At 46.1% G+C, this 19,179-nt stretch overlaps 1 protein-coding gene across 3 annotated transcripts; it reads right to left on the bottom strand.

The window, feature by feature from the left end:
• Nucleotides 1-15,190: 15,190 nt before the first annotated feature.
• On the bottom strand, nucleotides 15,191-18,393 carry Atp6v1e2 (ATPase H+ transporting V1 subunit E2). Of its 3 annotated transcripts, none has more exons than XM_028765167.1 (2): nucleotides 18,356-18,393; nucleotides 15,191-16,140 (listed from the first exon to the last, which is right to left on the bottom strand). In XM_028765167.1, exon 2 carries the CDS (start codon nucleotides 16,059-16,061, stop codon nucleotides 15,381-15,383), a length of 681 nt encoding a protein of 226 aa, XP_028621000.1. In that variant the 5' UTR covers nucleotides 16,062-16,140; nucleotides 18,356-18,393; the 3' UTR covers nucleotides 15,191-15,380. The 3 variants fall into 3 exon arrangements, with proteins under 3 accessions (XP_028621000.1, XP_028621002.1, XP_028621001.1); XM_028765169.1 differs by lacking the exon at nucleotides 18,356-18,393 and having other exon boundaries at nucleotides 15,306-15,690; nucleotides 15,781-16,128; XM_028765168.1 differs by lacking the exon at nucleotides 18,356-18,393 and having other exon boundaries at nucleotides 15,306-15,974; nucleotides 16,041-16,061.
• Nucleotides 18,394-19,179: the final 786 nt, after the last annotated feature.

Below are 19,179 nucleotides of genomic sequence, written 5' to 3'. Positions count from 1 at the left end.
AGGCTATACATACACACACATACACACATTGCCCAAACATACAGACATACATCGCACATACATTCTACTCAATACACATACCCTACACATGCATACATAACATACAGTTATACAGACCACACACTATTGAATGCTACCATACACACATAGACATATCATACATATACCACAGAAACATTTCACACACACAGTACACATATGCACATATGCCCCTTATCCCACACAGGCATACTATGCACACATATATCATACATGTACACATCATATATACACCTCAATACACTATGAATTTTACATATTACACATATTACATACTACATATTACATACTGCACATGCCACACTACCTACATATACACTATATATAACATACATATACCACACACTACTACATACTAATATACACATACATATAGAACATGCATATCACCATATATATTACACACTGCTCAAGCACACACTATACACACTTACACATATACCACCCATATACTATCACACATGCTTCCTCAATTACACATACCACACAAGTACCCACACATGTATTATATATGCCCCAAATATACACAAAACACCACAGCATACATATAACACATATATTCCTCACATATATCACACATTCCACGGACTGCTACACATAAACCACATATACACTACGCAGACCACACACGCATATCACCCATATCACACAGTACCATACACATGCGTACCACACAAACACAACAGATATATATCACACATATCCCACATGAATACCTCAAACATACCATACATATCACTCACCATTCATACACCACACACTACTACATACTATCACACACCACACATACACATATCACAGTACTACACACCTCACACATATGTCATACAAACACACCATACACATATACCACAGAAACACCACACCATGTACTCACACGCACACACACACACACATATGCACACACACATCAGAACAGTTAGGGTACGTACTCAGACACGTGGATGCCAGGGAACCCAGGTGTGCTGGTGTAGCCAGCAGGAAACCAAGCACGGGAAAAGCAGGCAGCCCTGCTCATGTTCTAGCCACCCCTTCACTGTGTGGAGATGCACACACCATGCCCAGCCCAGAGCATCCAGAGCTAACTTTCATCTGAGAACTTGCTGGCTTTCAAATGCTGGTTCAATTTTCTTCGGTCACTCTGTGCCCCTGACAAAAGTATGTGGGGCCAACAGCTCAGAATCCCTGAACTTAAGACACTTTCTTTTAGGGTAGTCTCTGTCAGAGACAAGGGGGGATTTCTCCAAACAGAAGCACCCTGGTATAGAAATAGAATGTGATTCACCCCCTAACAATGTTTAGGCTCAGAGAAGCAGTTATCTCACCTTGAGGTGTTCCAAGAGGCAGATCTCCTAATGCATTTCAAATCAGGTTAGAGTGGCAAAAATCTAATTTTCATACAACATCTTAGAGATGGGAATTTAAATAAAGCCTAGATCAAGATTAAGGAAGGCTCAATTTGGAGGCCTGGGAGAAGAGAGTGAGGTGGAGAAGGTGTTAGAGGGGGGTAAAGAGCAGAGAAGCTGGGGACCCAGGCTGTGATCGGGAGAGGCTGGCAACTGCTCTTTTAAGTTTGTAAGACAAAGACAGGTGGGGCCTAGGGACCAGAGAGAGCCAGAGAGGCGGAGCATCACTAGTTGCCATGGTAATGAAGGAACCAAGGAAAGGGGAAGGAGAGGTGGGGTGTCTGGAGGAAGAGCTGCGTTTGCTACTGCCTACAACACTCCTCCCTTTGTCTAAGACTCCGTGGCCCTCTGAATTTGCTCATCTTCAGCATAAACAGCTACTTGTGAAATTAAGTCAAAAACACATTAAACATGGATGAGTGGGCACATGCTTAGTGAATCTTAGTGAATCTCTGGGCCTCCAAAAGACCACTCGGATTCAAAGTGCTCCCAGCACTTGTGCAGCCAGGAAGCCCGAGTCCACTATGAAATTCCTGAGACTTCGCTCCTATTCAACTATAAATCTTCATTAGAAGGCTTAACATCTCGCTAATCCATCTCTAGGCTCTTGGAAGTAGGTGATCATTGTGTACAAGGGCCTCAGTGTCATCTTGGAACGTCCACATCAGGATTCCGAGTGTGTAAGACACTAGTGGGCAGACTCCAGACAGGGCATTGCCTAAGGTGGCACCAGTGACAGCCACTGTCTTAGTTGGGGTTTCCATTGCTGTGAAGAGACACCATGACCAAGGCAACTCTTATAAAAGACAATATTTAATTGGGGTTGGCTTATAGGTTCAGAGGTTCAGTCCATTATCATCAAGGCAGGAACATGGCAGCATCCAAGCAAACGTGGAGTTGGAGAAGGAACTGAGAGTTCTACGTCTTGATCCAAAGGCAGACAGAAGACTGTTTCCCATGGGTCTAGGAGGAGGGTCTCAAAGCCCACCCCCACAGTGACATGCTTCTTCCAAGGCCACACCTCCTAATAGTGCCACTCCCTGGGCCATATGTATACAAATCATCACAGTCCCTATATGTTCATTCAAATTTATTTCCTCTGACTTTCTTTGGGCGGACTCCCTCTTCCCCTATGAAGTTCAGGTGAGCTGACTTGTTAATTACCTTTCTTGTGTCTATAACCAAGAGACAGGAGCCACCTAAGGGAAAATGTCTTTCAGCTTACATTTCAAAAGATATGGTCCATCAAGGCAGAGAAAGTATGGTGACTGGAATGGTTTCGAGATAGTATTAATCTTCACTATCAACAGCCCTGGGTTTTGACTACCTAAGAGACACACCTCTAAGTGTGTCTTTGAGGGCATTTCCAGATAGGCTTAAATGAGGAGGAACCCCGGATGTGTAGGTGGCAGTGTTCATGAGCTGAAGTCACAGACTGAATAAAAAAAAAAAAAAGAAAAAGAAAAAAGAAACCAAGGAGGGCTGCTGGGCAGCAGCCACAGTCCCCTCTCACTTTCTGACTGAGTATAAAGCTGGGGGAAGAAATGTGCAGAACGCCTGGTAGCTGTCTTGTTTACCTCAGGAAAGCTGCTTGAGAATGAAGTCAATATTAAAAAAACAAAAAGCAAAACCTGGAGATACGAAGATATAGGGAGAGGAAATGGGGGAGAGGAGAGAAAACGTGACTCCTTGATGGAATAGTTGAGCTCTAGATCCCCAGATGTCAGTGAGAGACATCCCTGAGAGCTCTGCTTGCCCAGGTTTCAGTTTGAACTTCATTTCTGTCCCTTGTAATGAAGAACCCTAAGTCATTCGATGGCAGATGCTTTCTCTACGTGGTATCACCAGGGCTCTGCGATAACACTGAGCATCTCTTCCCAGCCTCCTCTATGGAGAAAGAGGTGGAGATGAATCCAAACAAGGGAGTTTCCAAGTCACAGGGAGAGCTCCCAGAGTATCCAGGAGAGCATGTGCCCATCTGCAAGGAGTAGCCCTGTCTGCTCCATCCTTGGGTTTAAACAGCCTGTGCACTGGCAAGGTAAGGTAGAGATGGCATTGATTATGGTGCCAAGAGAATCACAGCAGGGCCCAACCGGGAAGGCAAGTCCACTCTGCAACTCAGGGGACTGTTGCTGCCAGTGCACAGTGCACAGTGCAACCTAAATGGCCATTGTGTGGTAGGTGGGTAGCAAAATGTGGGTCATCCATATACTATTCCACAAACGTGGGTCATCCATATACGATTCCACAAACGTGGGTCATCCGTATATGATTCCACAAACATGGGTCATCTGTATACGATTCCACAATTGTGGGTCATCCATATACAATTCCACAAACGTGGGTCATCCGTATATGATTCCACAAACATGGGTCATCTGTATACGATTCCACAATTGTGGGTCATTCGTATACTATTCCACGATGATGAGAAATAAAGTACTTAACCCCACTACAGCCTGGATAGACCCTGAAAACATTTATGGCAAGACAAACCCTGACACAAAAGACTGCATTTGGTCTAATTCTGTTTATGTGAAATATCCAGAGTAGGAGACTCTAGAAATGGGAAATGCATTTGTAGTTGCCCAAGATTATAGGAACAGGGAAATTATGGGGTGACAGCTAGAGAGTACAGGGTTTCCTTGGGGTCTTGAGATGTTCTGAAACTGATTGTGGTGGTAATTGGCTAGACAGCTCTACAAATACACTAAATGCATTTGAATTGTACACTTGTTAAATGCTATGTGAATAGTCTCTTAATAAAGCTGTTCCCAAACAAAGAAAAGCAAGTTGAGGTTCCCAGTCTCTGTGTGGCAGGATGGGGGCAGGGAGTAGCCTCAGAAAGCCCTAGGATACATCATGTAGCTGCCACCACTGTAGACTGACTTAGTCACAAGCAATGGAGACATTATTCTAGGCTGGCACACTAACTAACCACTCCAGCCTCAGTCTTTCTTATGGGATGTACCTCACCCAGGCAACAAATCCAACCATGCTTTCTTTTTCTGGACCATTCCCTGGGATACATAAAACCATGGAGTTCCCCACCTCAGAGGCCTAGAGCCTGTTTCTAAGATCTGCAGGTGCTTCCCCAGGCGGTCCCCCATGTGGACGGAATGTAGCCAGCTCTCAAAGCTTGAGGCAGAGCTGGTGTTGAGAGAAGAGCCACCTATGGGCAGCTGAGGAGGATTGAGCCCTGAGCCCGGGCTGGGGTCAGCTCACTCAGCAACACTCTCATGAAGCCATCTGAGGAGTACGCAGATTGTAAATTTAACCTTGACCTGTCAGGTCAGTATGGGTATGACTCACCAGGATGAGAGGCTAGAGCACTGGGCCATGTGTCTGTCCACTGTGTATCTGCATTTAAAAGCCTGTTTTTGTGGCATTCCATTTGCAAGCTTCTGCTGGGCGTCTATAAAAGTAAGGAGCTGAGGTCCTTAAAAAGTGGTACATTTGAGAGAGGAATCTCTCCCTGTTTGTCTTCCCAGTGAATCAGGGTGTGAGGTTTCCCAGACTGTGATTACAGATTTTGAAAACATGGTTCATAGATTCCTTGTTCCAGGCTAAACCGAAAGCCGCCACACAGCTGCCTGAAACCTTGAAGTTTAACAATTACACTCAACTGGCCCTCAGCTGAGCCCATAGAGTTGGGAACGAGAGGCACAGAGTGAGAGGGGTCTGTGAGCTGAGCTAAGGAATCCCTGTCAGTTTGGCTTTCTTGACTTTGCCTTTTAAAGTTAAAACAACAGCATCAAACTGACAGAAGCTCACTGGGAACCTCTAAGGGCAAGGCTCCACACACTACCCAGTGCCTCCTGGAGGCCTCCTTTAACCTACCCATGCCTTTCCACCCTCACGCCTCACCCCTGCCAACCCACCCTCACGCCTCACCCCTATCAATGCCAATCCACCCTCACCCCTCACCCCTATCAATGCCAACCCACCCTCACCCCTCACTCCTATCAATGCCAACCCACCTCACCCCTCACCCCTCACCCCTCACCCCTATCAATGCCAATCCACCCTCACCTCTCACCCCTATCAATGCCAACCCACCCTCACCTCTCACCCCTACCCATGCCAACCCACCTCACCCCTCACCCCTACCCATGCCAACCCACCCTCACCTCTCACCCCTGCCTATGTCAACCTACCCTCACCCCTGCCCAGGCAAGCAAATTGAATTAGGGCACACACACATGCACACAAATCTGTAACATGTATACACACATACATTTGCACATACACATGTGCACAAGTCACTCACAAATACACACATGCACACACATGCATACACACACACAGGCACTCACACATGAACACATGCACACAAATCTGTAACACATATATACACATACATTTGCACACACACATGTGCACAAGTCACTCACAAATACACACATGCACACATAGGCATACACACACAGGCACTCACACACACACATGCATACAAATTTGTAACACATATATACACATATATTCGCACATACACATGTGCACAAGTCACTCACAAACACACACATGCACACACATGCATACACACACAGGCACTCACACATGAACACATGCACGCGTGCACGTGCACACATACACAAAAACAGGAAGGAAGTTGTTGGGAAGAAGAGTTCAGGGGTTTAGAGAGGCTAATGGTATATAAAGTTGTCAGAAGTGATTTTTAAAATGACAAAAAGAGTGTACAGTAACAAGAAATGTGTTAAACAAACTCACTTCATATGAACACAGGTACAAAAACAGCCGTGCTGGAGTGAGTGAGGCTGGGATAGGGATCCAGGAGACTTCCATTCATAAAAGTGTGGGCTAAACCGAGAAGTGGAGTGGAAATGTGTGGCAAGAGAGAGATGAAACAGCTCCAACGTCTTCATGTATTTTTAAAAGGGATGGCGGTGGGTAGCCAAGCACTGTGGCATTGCATTTAGAAACATCTTTCAGAGTGCTGTAACCATTTTATTTTAAAATGTCAATATTTGCAATATACCAGAAAGTGTATTCCATGTAACAATTTAAACTGAGGAGAGATATTTCAATGCTTAAGCCTAAAAATGTACAAGGAGCTGCATGGATTTGTTTCTTAAGAAGTCTAAGAAAATCATGTGTGTGTGCCTATGCGTGTGTGTGTGTGTGTGTGTGTACCCGTGTGCATATGTGTGTGTATATGTATGTATGTGTGTGCATGCTGCGCATACGTGTATGTGTGTGTGTATTTATCTATGTGTGTGTTGTACACGGGCACCCAGGGGTTGGAACATTCGAGGGCATTGCCTGTGTGGGATTGGCATTTGCATGCAATAGGAAGCTGTCTAGAACGCATGCAAAACCTAGGGCTGTAACTGTTCCCTGGGTCTTTGCCAATCTGTCGCAGGCATTCTAGAGGGAAGTGGAACTGTCATAGACTGGTGAGGTGGGAAGGGCGCGATCCTTAACTCTGTGAATACTCTCCTTTTGTCTTGTGGTCTGTTTATGCTGATGGTTCTCTCAAAAATGCCCTCTCTGCCTTACAGACCCAGTTTTGTCTGCTGTTCTGCCCTGTCCCATCTTGTCTCTCTCCTTTCTTTCAGGAAGTTCCGGCACCCCAGGAGTCCCAGCCTCAAAGGCCAGGGTGTGGATGGGGGTGCCCAAAGCTGCCTGTCCTGTCCTCACTTCTTGGCTGGAACCTAAAGTTTTCTCATTCTGTTTCCAAGCCTACTTCCAGGCAAGAAGCTGTGGAGAATGAGAGTGCAGGGAGAGGAAATGGGCAGATCGCCTGGCACAGGGATTGGCCTGCAGTCGGAGCTGGGCATCCAGCTGCAAGCAGCACAAGTTGCTAACGAAGCAGCGAAATATCGTTTCCAATCTATCAGAAAAATCGGAGCATCTCCTTCCTCTGTACTCAGGGGACCAAGAAGAGTTCCCAGGCCCTCAAGTCTCCTTTAAGTAACTTGCCAACTTGGGGTGATGCAGCCAACCTTCTTTCCCCTCCTCCCACAGCTCCTGGACCTTGGCACAGGCCGGGGAGCTATGAGGTCATGTTCATGCCACGTGACCGCTGCTGCATCTGTCAACCGTGATACAATTACTAAGACAGTCAGACAGGGCGTTTTTGACATTCAAACCTGCTCTTGCCTCCTCCTTCTCCTCTTCTTTCTCCTCCTCCTCCTCCCCCTTCCACAGGCCGTTTCACAACCAAGGGACCATCTCAAAAGTTCAGGAATCTGAAGTGTATGCCTTCCAGACCGACAACTTTAAAAAGGGAGGTAGGAGAGGGACGAAAACATCCACGTTTGTAGTTCCTGCTGCTGCAGTTTGAAAACCACCCTTGAGCCCTGAACTTAAAATCTCTTCTGTTGTAGCAATTTAGCATATACTTAAGCAATCTCTTAAAAAATTATGATACTCTTTAATTCCAATTACAAGTCTAGGGTGGAAATACTTAAAACTGGGACAGAACTTTAGGTATGCAAAAATCACTGTCTTATTAAGATAAACAAAATATACATTTCATTTAATAAACTAAGGTATATAAAACAACACAATACTAGGAAGTCACTATAAATGATGACCTCGGGACTGGAATAATGACTCCAAAGTTAAGAGCATTGGCTGCTCTTCCAGAGGACCCTGATTTGATTCTTAGCACCTATGTGGTGCACTGACCATTGTCTGTCCAGTTCCAGAGGATCTGACACTCTCTTGTGACCTCTGGGAGTACCAGACACCACCCACATATAAGGATTATCATATGCATACATGCATATAAAACACTTAAACATGTAAGACAAAAATTAAGAAAACAATAAAAAAATTCTCTCCAAGAATGCTTCTTGACATGGAACATGCATTTAAAAAAAATTAGGAGTGGCTGGTATTTATGGAGCACTTACTTTGTGCCAGTTCTGATGAAGGCTTTCTATGGAATGGCTTACACTTTTGAAAAGGCAAGTACTATAATTATCCTTCTAAAGTGTGACTTGGAGAAGAAAGTTGCCCAAGGCTAACTAGCTGACTAATGGATGAATATTGAGACTCAGCGTTTAGTCAAAGGATGAAGTGTCAGGGTCTGGATTTGAGTTTGGTTAGTAAGTCTAGACTTTGACCTCCTAACCCTCATGCTCTTACTGCTTACCACAGTTGCAGTGAGTGAAATAAATGAATAAGACCATTTTAAGTCACAGTATAACACTGTGCATGCACCATTATGCAATGATGTGTATGTGTGTATGTATGTATGTATGTATGTATGTATGTATGTATGTACGTACAAAGGAGCCCCACACACAAAACACGTAGGGAAGGGTACGAGGTGTGGTGGCCCATGCTTGTATTCCTGTGGAAAGCCGTGGCTTGTGCTGACAGCATTCGCCATTACAAGATGTCGCTGGCATCTGGTGCTCCTCCAAGTAAACATGAAAACCGCGCATGTGTTGTGGTGACAGCATTCGCCATTACAAGATGGCGCTAGCATCCGGTGTTCCTCCAAGTAAACAAGTAAACCGCGCATGTGCTATGGTAAAAAGGCGCCAAGTCACAGCCCATCCCGGGGCGTTTTGGCGGGTAACGAGTAAGCAGCCAATCAGAAGTGAACACGCCGCTCCAAGGGTATATAAACAGTGCCTCTTCCGGGCCCGGGGTCTTTCCTCCTTTTCATTGGAATAAACGTTTGCTGCAGAAGGATCCTGGTGTGTTGCCGTGTCTTCCTTGCTGGCGAGGTGGGCGCGCGTGACATATTCCCAACATTTGGGGGACAGAGTCAGGAGCAGTAGGATTTGAAGCTTTGATTACACAGTGAGTTTGAGACCGACCAATGCTACAAGAATCTTCCTCCATCTTTCTCCAAAAGCAGATCTCCATAGTTTTACTGTGGTATCTCTCAGTAGAACAGTTCGACAAAATACTACATACAGATCTATTTTACTTTTTAAAAATGTGCTGCAGCATTATTTACAGAAATGAAACTTTGAAAGTAGCTCAGCTGTCAATTTCTGCTGGGTTCATTAAATTGTGAAGCATGCTGTTTGCAATAGTTTATGGACAATTGGAAATGAACATTACAGCTGGGCAGTGGTGGCACACGCCCTTAATCTCAGCACTCAGGAGGCAGAGGCAGGCAGATCTCTGTGAGTTCAAGGCCAGCCTGGTCTACAGAGGAAGTTTTGGGACAGCTAGGGTTACACAGAAAAAACTTGTCTTGAAACAAACAAGCAAAGAAAATGAAAATTACAAAGACTCATGATTTCATGTGAAAACCTGGGTATAAAGTGATAAGTATAATAAATACATTGTGCATAATTATTTAAAGCTATAATTTTCCCCCCAATGGGGAAAGTGAACATATGGTAACTTTAAAAAGATAGCCAAATTATAAACTTCAAATACTAAACTTTCAAAGTTTTAAGGCTTTTTTAACTGTTCTAGACTTCCATAACGTTTTCTTATTTCTTGTATAATGCAGTCAGAAAAATAATTCCACTGAGTTAAGGTTTGGTATCAAAATTAGCATGGAACATACAGATCTCTCTTTGGGTTTGTTTTCGAGAGCTTTCTATTTTGTTTCATTTCACTGTCAAAACACCCCAACGAGAAGAAGCATTTCTCTCCCATCATACTAAAGGAAAGTTAGGACAGAAGGTGGGTTACTAGGTTACTCCAGCAAATGGCTCACAACTCTGCAACAAGAGCCTCTGTCAGCAATCTCCCACCCAGCCTCTAACATACTGATTTCTTTATAGCAAGGGCTGCTGGGGAATATAGCCGGCTATTATGAAGACCCCAAGCTCTAAGATCCTAGTGTGGTGAGCGTTTCCAGTGGGTGAGCCTGCAAGCAGGAAGCATGCCCTAATCATACTGTGTTGGGACACCTAAGGTCTGAAGCGTTCTCTGCCTCTTTTCTAACCCCATAGATACTTGTAACCCTTGTATCCTAAAGCTGGCTTCCAGGGTAAAGGCCTGCCCTTGGATGTAGGCAGAAGCTTGGGTTCCATCCCCAGCACCACAAAGCACAAAGTAAAACAAATGACATCTTGGGGGGCAGTGTTTAGATCATAATTAGGGGTACACTTTTGTGAGAGGGATAAGAAAACCTGAGGAAGCTTGCTGACTACTATACCATAGGGAATCTTATAAAAAGCACCATCTGTGATGAGCAGCCACCCCTTACACCAAATCTCTGGGACCTTGACTTTCCAGCTTCCAGACTGTGAACCACAACTTTCTGATGCTTAGAAATGATCATATCAAGGGCATTCTGATATCTAAGGCATTCAGACCAAGACAAGAGTGGCCACTTCATAGCTCCCTCTGCTGAGAACACTTGCTCAGCCCCGCCCCCATTCTCTCTGCTCATCTAATATGGTTCCCTCCTGTTCCCCCCCCCCCCATGTCAGGGACAGTTAGGAGGGCAGTGCCTGAGCTGGGGTTATGGAAGACTTCTTGAACTATAACTCCTTAATACTTTCTCAGACCAGTGTAAACCTTCCCAGGTCCATCCACTGGCTACCCTTTTAGCGCTCCTGGTGGTTCCTCCCACTGATGCCCTTTCCATCTATAGCAGAAGGTTCCTCAAGGCTGGGCCTTAATTGTCCTGTTCCGTGCACAGGGCACTTAGTAAGGGGGCAATAAATATTTTCAAACTGTGTGAGTAAGATGTCTGTTAATATTCCGTTTTCACTAAGTGAAAAGCCAGGACTCAGATTAAAAAAAAAAAAAAGACAAAAAAAATCTTCAAATACCTCCCTCTGCTTTCCTCCCCCCATCCTGCTTCCATTCTTCCTTCCTCTCCCCTCCCCATCCCCTCCCCTCCCCTCCCGTCCATCCCTCCTCTTCTCCCACCCCTCCTCTCTTGCATGTCTATATTTTTTTTCCTTCCCTCCCCATCTTCCTTTCTTCTTTCCCACTTTTTCAGAGATTCGTCAGTACCCACTGGGAGATAGCCCTGGGCCAGGTGTCGTGGGTGGAGCGCACCTTCCTGCCCACTCCATTTCTTTGGGCGTTCAGTCCTTCCTTGGCGCCCTCTACTCTTGTACAGGTACCACTGGTCTGTGGGTCCTCATTGTGACTGACCTGAGAGTGAAAAAAATGAAGGTTTCTCTGCGGTCCATCTATGGCTATGCAGTTACTGTCATATCTGACCCACTGGCCACCAAGGCACACAGTGTGTTTTATAAAAACAAATGGCAGCAACTTTAGGCTTTTCAGACTTGTTCTCGATCCCAGGAGCTGTATCAGCAGGTTATGACCCTGGCCGAACTGCTTCCTTACTCCCTTAGGGACTTCAGATTCAAGCAGGTGTTAGGCTTGCTGGGTGTCCTGGACCTCGGAGCCTCCAGTAACCCCCAGGACAAGTCTACAAGGGGTCGGGGGCCTCCAGGATGAACCCAGCATCACCGTCCATAGGCTCATTGCCCAATGAGAAAAAAGGTTCACATTCATCTCAGGAGATGGCAAAGGATGTGGGCCAAGAGTCAGAAGGCTTGCATCTTAGAGCCTGAGGGGCCCTTTAGCTGTGTCTTCAGGCAGAAGTACCCCACCTTCCCATAAAAGAGGGCCACCCTGCAGGAAAAGCCCTATGAGCTATGAGTTTGCTCAAGAAGCTGGTTTTTGTTTTGTTTTCTTTTGTTTTGTTTTGCTTTACAACAGAAGCTAGGGGTGGTGATGGAGGAGGGCAAGCTGAGCTGTCTTTCTCCATGCTGTCAGAAGTGAGGGTAGCTTCTGAGGAGGGGTCTGAGGTGGAAGGAGTAAAGTGTATACTGTAGAAAGCATGGGAAGGGTGAAGAGCAGTGTCCACAGGCAGTCAAGCAAGGCACCACAGTTGCTCTTCAGAGGTACCAGTAGGGCTGCGGTTGGTTCTAGAGTAATCTGGTGACCCATTTCTAAGGTCCCTTTGACTTTAGGGTCAGTGCCAGAGCCCTACCTACTGCATCTGCATTGATTCAGATCTGGTCTCCCAACTTTCTCTGGGACTGGCCTCACACCCATCCATCCACCTCTGTCGGCTGCTCTCAAAGAAGCAGAACTGAATGTGCTTTCCTCCTCTGCCTGAGGACAGACCTAACTCTTGAAGCACACTGCTGGTGACGGCTGACACTCCCCAGCTTCCCTCCGTGGGAGGAGTCTCCACAGTCCCAGTGCCACTCTGCCTCACAGCCAACAGCTTGCCTCACACCTCAGGAGGAGGCGCTAATGAGGGAACATGGGGGAGAGCAGTGCCTGACTGGGATCTCACAAGAAAACACCTTCTTTGGGGCAGGATGCGATTTCATGAGCACTTCTAAAGCAAAGACCCTGCGGTAGGGCACACCAGCTCTCCATGGTGAAGCAGTCTACTACCACTGTCAAGTTAGTACTGAGGCATGCAGATTCAAAGGCTGGAATATGCATTTCCCACTGCACTTGCGGAGGACGCTGGTCAGGCACAGGCCCTTAAGACAGCCTCAGTCTGTGCACACAGGTACAAAGCCATGCCCATGGAAGGAAGATTCGCAGAAGACCCCAGATGCATCCAAGTGAGAAGCAGAGCAGGAGACGCGGTCTTCCTTACAGTCAGTTGCTCTGTTACAGCCCTTCCTTCCAGGAACAGTGGAGAAAGGTTGGGGTTTTGTTTGTTTTTTGTTTCGTTTGTTTTGTTTTTGTTTTGTTTTTTGTCAAGCTCTAATTCTGAAATACCACAGAGAAGCCTTTCCCCAGATTCCTGTGTCGTAGCCCCTTTCCTTCTTATAAGCCAGAATGGGAGATACCCTGGACTCCCCCATCCAGAATGTTCATGAATCACCCAGAGCCTCCTCTGTCGCCCAACACTAGATGAAAAAGTCACAAGCAGCAGGACAACAGAGAACGAAGAGCATCCTTGTCTGGAAGGCAGTGTGTGGGAGAAGGGACTGGTGGGAAAGAGGTGCCAGCACATAAAAACTATCTTGTGCTGACCCCTCAGGGGACACTGCCCTTGTGGCTGGGAACTGGAGAAATGTCGGGGCTTGATTAAACATCCCCCTTTTTTGTATTGCTGAGGCGACTTGAAGGGTTGTACTGGAACCTAGGGAAAGGAGGAAGAAGAGAGGATGGAAGAGGGAGAGGAGGAGGAAGAGGAGGAGGAGCAAGGAGTAATGCATAGCATGGCAACTCTGTGAGAAAGAGAATTTGTCAAAACATAGAGACATAGAGACACGGAGACAGGACTTAGGAGATAAAAGGGTCAGGTGGCTTTCCGAGCCTTAATTCCAGGCCTCTCCTGAGGCCCCATGAGGTTTCTGCCTCTGGGTCCTCTGAAGCAACCCAGCTTACTAATAACCTGACCCAGATTGATGTTTGAGTCTCACAGGTCTTCTATTCAGTACACAGTTCTAATTAGACAGGGCATAAGCATTTATCCGGAAAGTTGTTTGGGGTTTCTTTTGTTCCAAACCTTTTAATCAATGGCACACACTCAGACACACATTCAATCTGAAAGAATGCACACCCACACAGAACTAAATATGGAATTAGTGGGATCCAATATAAAGTAAAAGTGAAGTGTCCTTTGTTTAAAGGCAGGAGAAGAAAGCGTGTTGCCGTAAGAAGTGCTTTCTTTCCTTAGTTTTTCTGCTTTTCCTTTACTATTTAACGTCTTCCCAAATAAAACAAAACCAGCACAGATTTTGCTGTTCATTTATGAGTGTTTGCCTCGTGTGTGTGTGTGCACCACACGTGTGCCTAGTGTCTGCAAAGGCCATAATGAATTGGATCCCCTGAACTAGAGTTAGAACTAGAGTTAGAAATGGGCAGTTATAAGCTACCATGTGGGTCCTGGGAACTGAACTCGAGTCTTCTGAAAAAGCAACAAGTGCTCTTAACTACTGGGCTATCTCTATTTCTAGCCTCACTATTCATTTTACACTACGTAATGTCCACATGTAAACGAAATGACCACAGTCTGTGTTTCTTGGCTTCTCCAAGAAAGTACTTCAAGCTGTTGGGAGAGATAGCCCAAATCCCACAGGCATTCAACTATCCCAGGGGGTACTCCAAGCAGGAGTAGGGATTCTTTGCAGGCTACAGGCATATACCCTCAGACATTCCTGAGGATCCTGCCTCAATTCCTGATGCTTGATACTTCGATGACTTCTGGGTTCTCTGTCCCATCAGCCTCAAGAACTACACACTGAGCATGAGCTGAGAGCAGTCTACCATCGTAGCCTCTGAATGCCATAGATCATGCACACCTACCTTTTACCCACCATGCATATAGTGTCAGAGAGGTGACAATGTTAGCTGGTAATGTAGAAGGCTGGGCTTCTGAGCACCAGGGAGATGGGAGAGACAGGCCGAGAACAAATTTCAGGTGTACAAGCCGGCTTCTGGAATCAGTAGTGTGCCTAAAGAAGGCCTTAAACCCATGGTACATACCCAGTGTCCCACTGTAGCCTCCCCTACACTACATAGATCCAGAGATATCAGCAAGAATCTCAAGGCAGTGGCTATGGGGACACTAAACTGCAGGTGCGATTTCTGCTTGCCTGGGGCTTTTCTGAGCATGAGCCTGGGGAAGGTATATCAGACACACACCCATGATGCTGACCCTCAACAAATACTATGTCCCAAGTTACCACACATGAAACAAGAGGGAAAAAACACACTTCATATTTGAATAAGGTTAGAGCTTCAGATGCCTAGGTCAAAGGTCAAGACACGCCTCACTAAAGGCAAAACAGACACATCTTCATCCCAGACTTCGAAATGTCCCAGAAACTGTCAAGACAGATGAGCTACAATTTGACTTTTGAGCATAATTTGGGATTTATTCCAAAGTTAACAATGTATAACGCTCTTAGCTATTCAAAGCTAGGAAATGACTGCAGAGGACGAGCAGAGAGGAAGAGACCCCCTCCCCGCCCCAGTTTTCTTTGTCTAAATGACTTAGACTTTTAAGACTCTGCAGTTCAAAGTAGGCTTCCCTTCCCAGAAGCCTTAGGTAAAGAACTTTCTGTTGACATTATCCCCAAACAAAGTCCTTCGTATCTCTGGCATCTTTTGCATGGCTGCGAGATTCAGCCGACTTTCCAGGGTATTAGAAACCTTTATTTTCTGATCGCTGCTATAGACCTCCACCCCTCCAGCAGCATTGGAAGCCAAGAATTCAGTCTGATCAACCTGGACCTCCAAATGCTTCTGGCAGAGCATCATGTACTGAGGGATAGCTCTTAGCACCGCACTCTCCACCAGGTGGAGGTCCTGTGGCCTGCAGCGAACAATCATCACAGGCTCCAGCAGCCGGAGCGAGGCTTGGAGCACGAGTTTATCCAGCAGATCCTGGTAGGTTTCCTCATCTGACACAATTCTGCCGAGTCTCATCTTCGCGTCTCTGAGCAATTCCAAGATGAGGTTGTCTCGGGCTCTGAGGACTGTGAGCCGAGCCTGGTTTCTCATGGTGGACAGCTGGATTTTTTTCTGCTGCTCTATCTGTTTCTCCTTCTTCTCAAAATAATCCATGATCTTCAGCCTCTGGGTCTGCACCAGGCGGCCTTTCTCGATGTTGAACTCTTCCTCTGCCTTGGCATCTATCTCCTCGGCCTTCTCACTGGCTTCCTGCTCGATGAATGCCATCATGTGCTTGATCTGCTTCTGCACATCGATGTCAGTCAGGGCCATGGCTACTGTCAGAAATGGATGGGGGTAGCCTTCAGTGCAGAACAAAGTTTCCAGAGTATCACTGATGTCTGCTCCTTCCCTGTGCAGAACATAAAGAAAGGGGAAAGCAGAGTCTGAAGGAAGGAGAGCAGAAACTGTCTCGATAGCTCTCAGTTTGAAGATAAGTTAACCAGCATCCAGAGACAATCCCAAGAAACCCAAGCGGACCTGTGCAGTCCTATCCCTGTTCACTCACTGCTACCCAATAGCAGCAAGTCAGGGTCATTCTAGTCCAGAGTTCTCTAGGCAGCGATGACCTACGACTCAGATACAAAGTCAATGGAGTGGAAATTCCAAATCAATACCTAAGCATAAAGAATGTCTCAGCATGGGACTGGAGAGAAGACTCAGCTATTAAGACCTGAGTTCAATTCCCATTCTCATGGAAGCTCACAACTACCTGAATTCTAATCCTAGGGGATCTGACACCTTCTTATGATCTCTGCAGGCACTGTACATATGTGGTACACAGACACATACACAGACAAATCCCCCGTACATACAAAATTTTTAAAAAACCAAAGATTAAAATAAATAAATGGACACATTATGGATGGGAAGGGCTGAGGAGAATCATGAGAACCTGGTGATGCAGGATTCAACCCAGGAAGACTGCTCAGAGGCAGAAGGCTTCATGGGACCTGTTATGACATAGGGTATGGCTAAATGGATAAAAGCACTCTGGGGAGAGGTGTGGGGTTGAAGAGACTGGAGGCAGTCTTCCACCGGGAATAGTGTCCAAGCTTTGTTAATATTTCAGTCACCTGAAAGACCTTTAAGAAGCCCTCATCATACACACACCCTTCTCCAGTGATCATAGTAAGGGGGAGGAGAAGGAGGAGGGGGAGAAGGAAGAGGATGGAGAGGAGGAACAGCAGGAGGAGCAGGAGCAGCAAGAGGAGGAGGAACAGGAGGAGAAGAGGAGGAGGAGGAAGAGCAGGAGGAGAAGAAGGAGAAGCAGGAGGAAGAGGGAAGGAGGAAGAGAAAAATCCTCAGATTGGGGCTTTGATTCAGTGGTAGAACATTTGCCTAACATGCACTTGACCCCGGCTTTCATCCTTGCACACCAGAAAAATACAAAACAAAACAAAACAAAAAGCAAAAACAAAGATGAAAACACAAGAAGTAAAAAGATCTTTCCTACTAGGGCCATAAAACGCTGTCCCATGGGCATGACATGGCTATGACACTGGAGAGCTTACAACAGCTGAAGTTGTCTGCACACGGCCCACGTAAGACAGAGGAAGGTCCGTAGGGTCCCACACACCCAGGAAAGCTAATGGAAGCCCTGAAGTGCTGCAAGTGAGAAGGTCATTTTCTTTAGTGATGCAGCCCCCCATGAGTGACTCATGCTACAGTGCATCACTCCACCCATGCCCACATGACTGACCTGGTTAAACCCAGTGGTCACAAAGCAAAAACAAACAAAACAAAATCAACAAAGCAAGAAGTCAAGAAAATGTGGTGGAGATTTGGTGAGAGGACAGGAGGCATGGTGGGGATGTGGGGGAGGGTAAGGAGGGTGAAGGGATGCCTGTGAGAAGAATGTATTATAGGCACATATGAAATTATCAAAGAAATTGATTAAAAAATCTTAAAAAGAATCCCATCAGGCTCAAGAAAATACCTAAACAAAATGAGAATATTCAAAATATAAAAAGAACTAAATAAATTTTAGACCTAAAGAATAATTGAATTAAAAAGATATCCAAGGCATAAACAGGACTACTAAGATGGCTCAGTGGGTAATAGCACTTGCCACCAAACCTGAAGACCTGAGTTCGATCCCAGGGATGCACATGATAGAAGCAAAGTCCTCAATTCCAGTCAATTTTCCTTTGAACTTCACGCCTGTGCCCTGATACACATTCATGTAATTTTAAATTCTCAAAAAGGCCAGGTGTGCTGGCTCACACCTCTGATCCCAGCTCTTGGGAGGCAGAGGTAGGCAGAATCTGATGCTAGCCTGGTCTATGTAGCAAGTTCCTAAAGAAAATAATTTTTTATCTGAAAAGCATATTATTCATCCCAAGTTATTTGGAGGTATACTTTTGGAAACTAAGCTTATTTGTCAATAGAGCAAAAACACTCCCAGCTCCTACACAAGACATGCCAATTATATCAGTTTTAAAAGACTCCCCGAGTGTCTCTGATGGTCACCAGCTTTTGGAGCCACCGTGGATGACAAGGTAAGTAGTGTGAAATGTAAGACTCCCCGGGCATGTGTGTGGAGGAACAAACACACCAGTCCTTACCGGTTCCCTGCCAGGAGCCACCTTTGGTCTGGCGCCGGGAGTCTGACACAGAATGTGGAACTTGGAACACTCACTGGAACCTGGCACTGCCATATCCTTCTGTACAGATGATTCCGGCTGTCTGACCAGGCAGCTCAAATTCACAGAACCAGTCTACCCTTTTGGATGGCTGGCCAATTCTGCCAAGAAGAGTCCAGGAGGGGGTTCTTTGGCACCTGGACTGTGGCTGGGGCTTGTCCGTGCACACTCAAAATCTCAATTAAGTAGGCACAGAGTTGGCCTCACTCTGGGGTACGCTTCCCTTAACAGACATGTGTATAGACCCAGGCAGCCAGTTTATTAATTTACTAATGAAAAATACAGCTGCCATGCTGGTGGGTCATGGCCTCTCTTATTGAAGGCAAGTTGCCTGTGGAGCCAATTCTGAAGGCTGTTTAATGAGAAAGCAGTCTAGTGGCAATTCACCAGATGGTCTTTAAGAGAGCCACTCCAACCACAGGGCTGCTGGGCTCCTTTTCATGATGAAGGCACCTCTCCATGCCCAGACGGGGCTGGCTTCCACTGTGCAGGCTCCCCAGTCAGGCTGCCCGAATGCCCTGCTCTTCACTGACCATGCACATGAATTGTCTGAAGCAGCTCCGATCCCCTCCCCAGCCTCCTCAAGAGTATAATGGAATGTGGCAGCATCTACAGCATTTCATTGCTTAAATGAAAGGGAGGGTTTATCATAGCAGTGCGAAGAGTCGGTCTTCATGGACAGTAATTGCCACAGACAACCCTGCTTAGGTTTGGGTGCGGCTCCTCATCGAAGCCCCTGTTTGAAT

Source organism: Grammomys surdaster, unplaced genomic scaffold (genome assembly GCF_004785775.1).
Source record: "Grammomys surdaster isolate TR1022 unplaced genomic scaffold, NIH_TR_1.0 149, whole genome shotgun sequence".
NCBI lineage: Eukaryota > Metazoa > Chordata > Mammalia > Rodentia > Muridae > Grammomys > Grammomys surdaster.
This window is presented reverse-complemented; position numbering and strand designations above follow the sequence as displayed.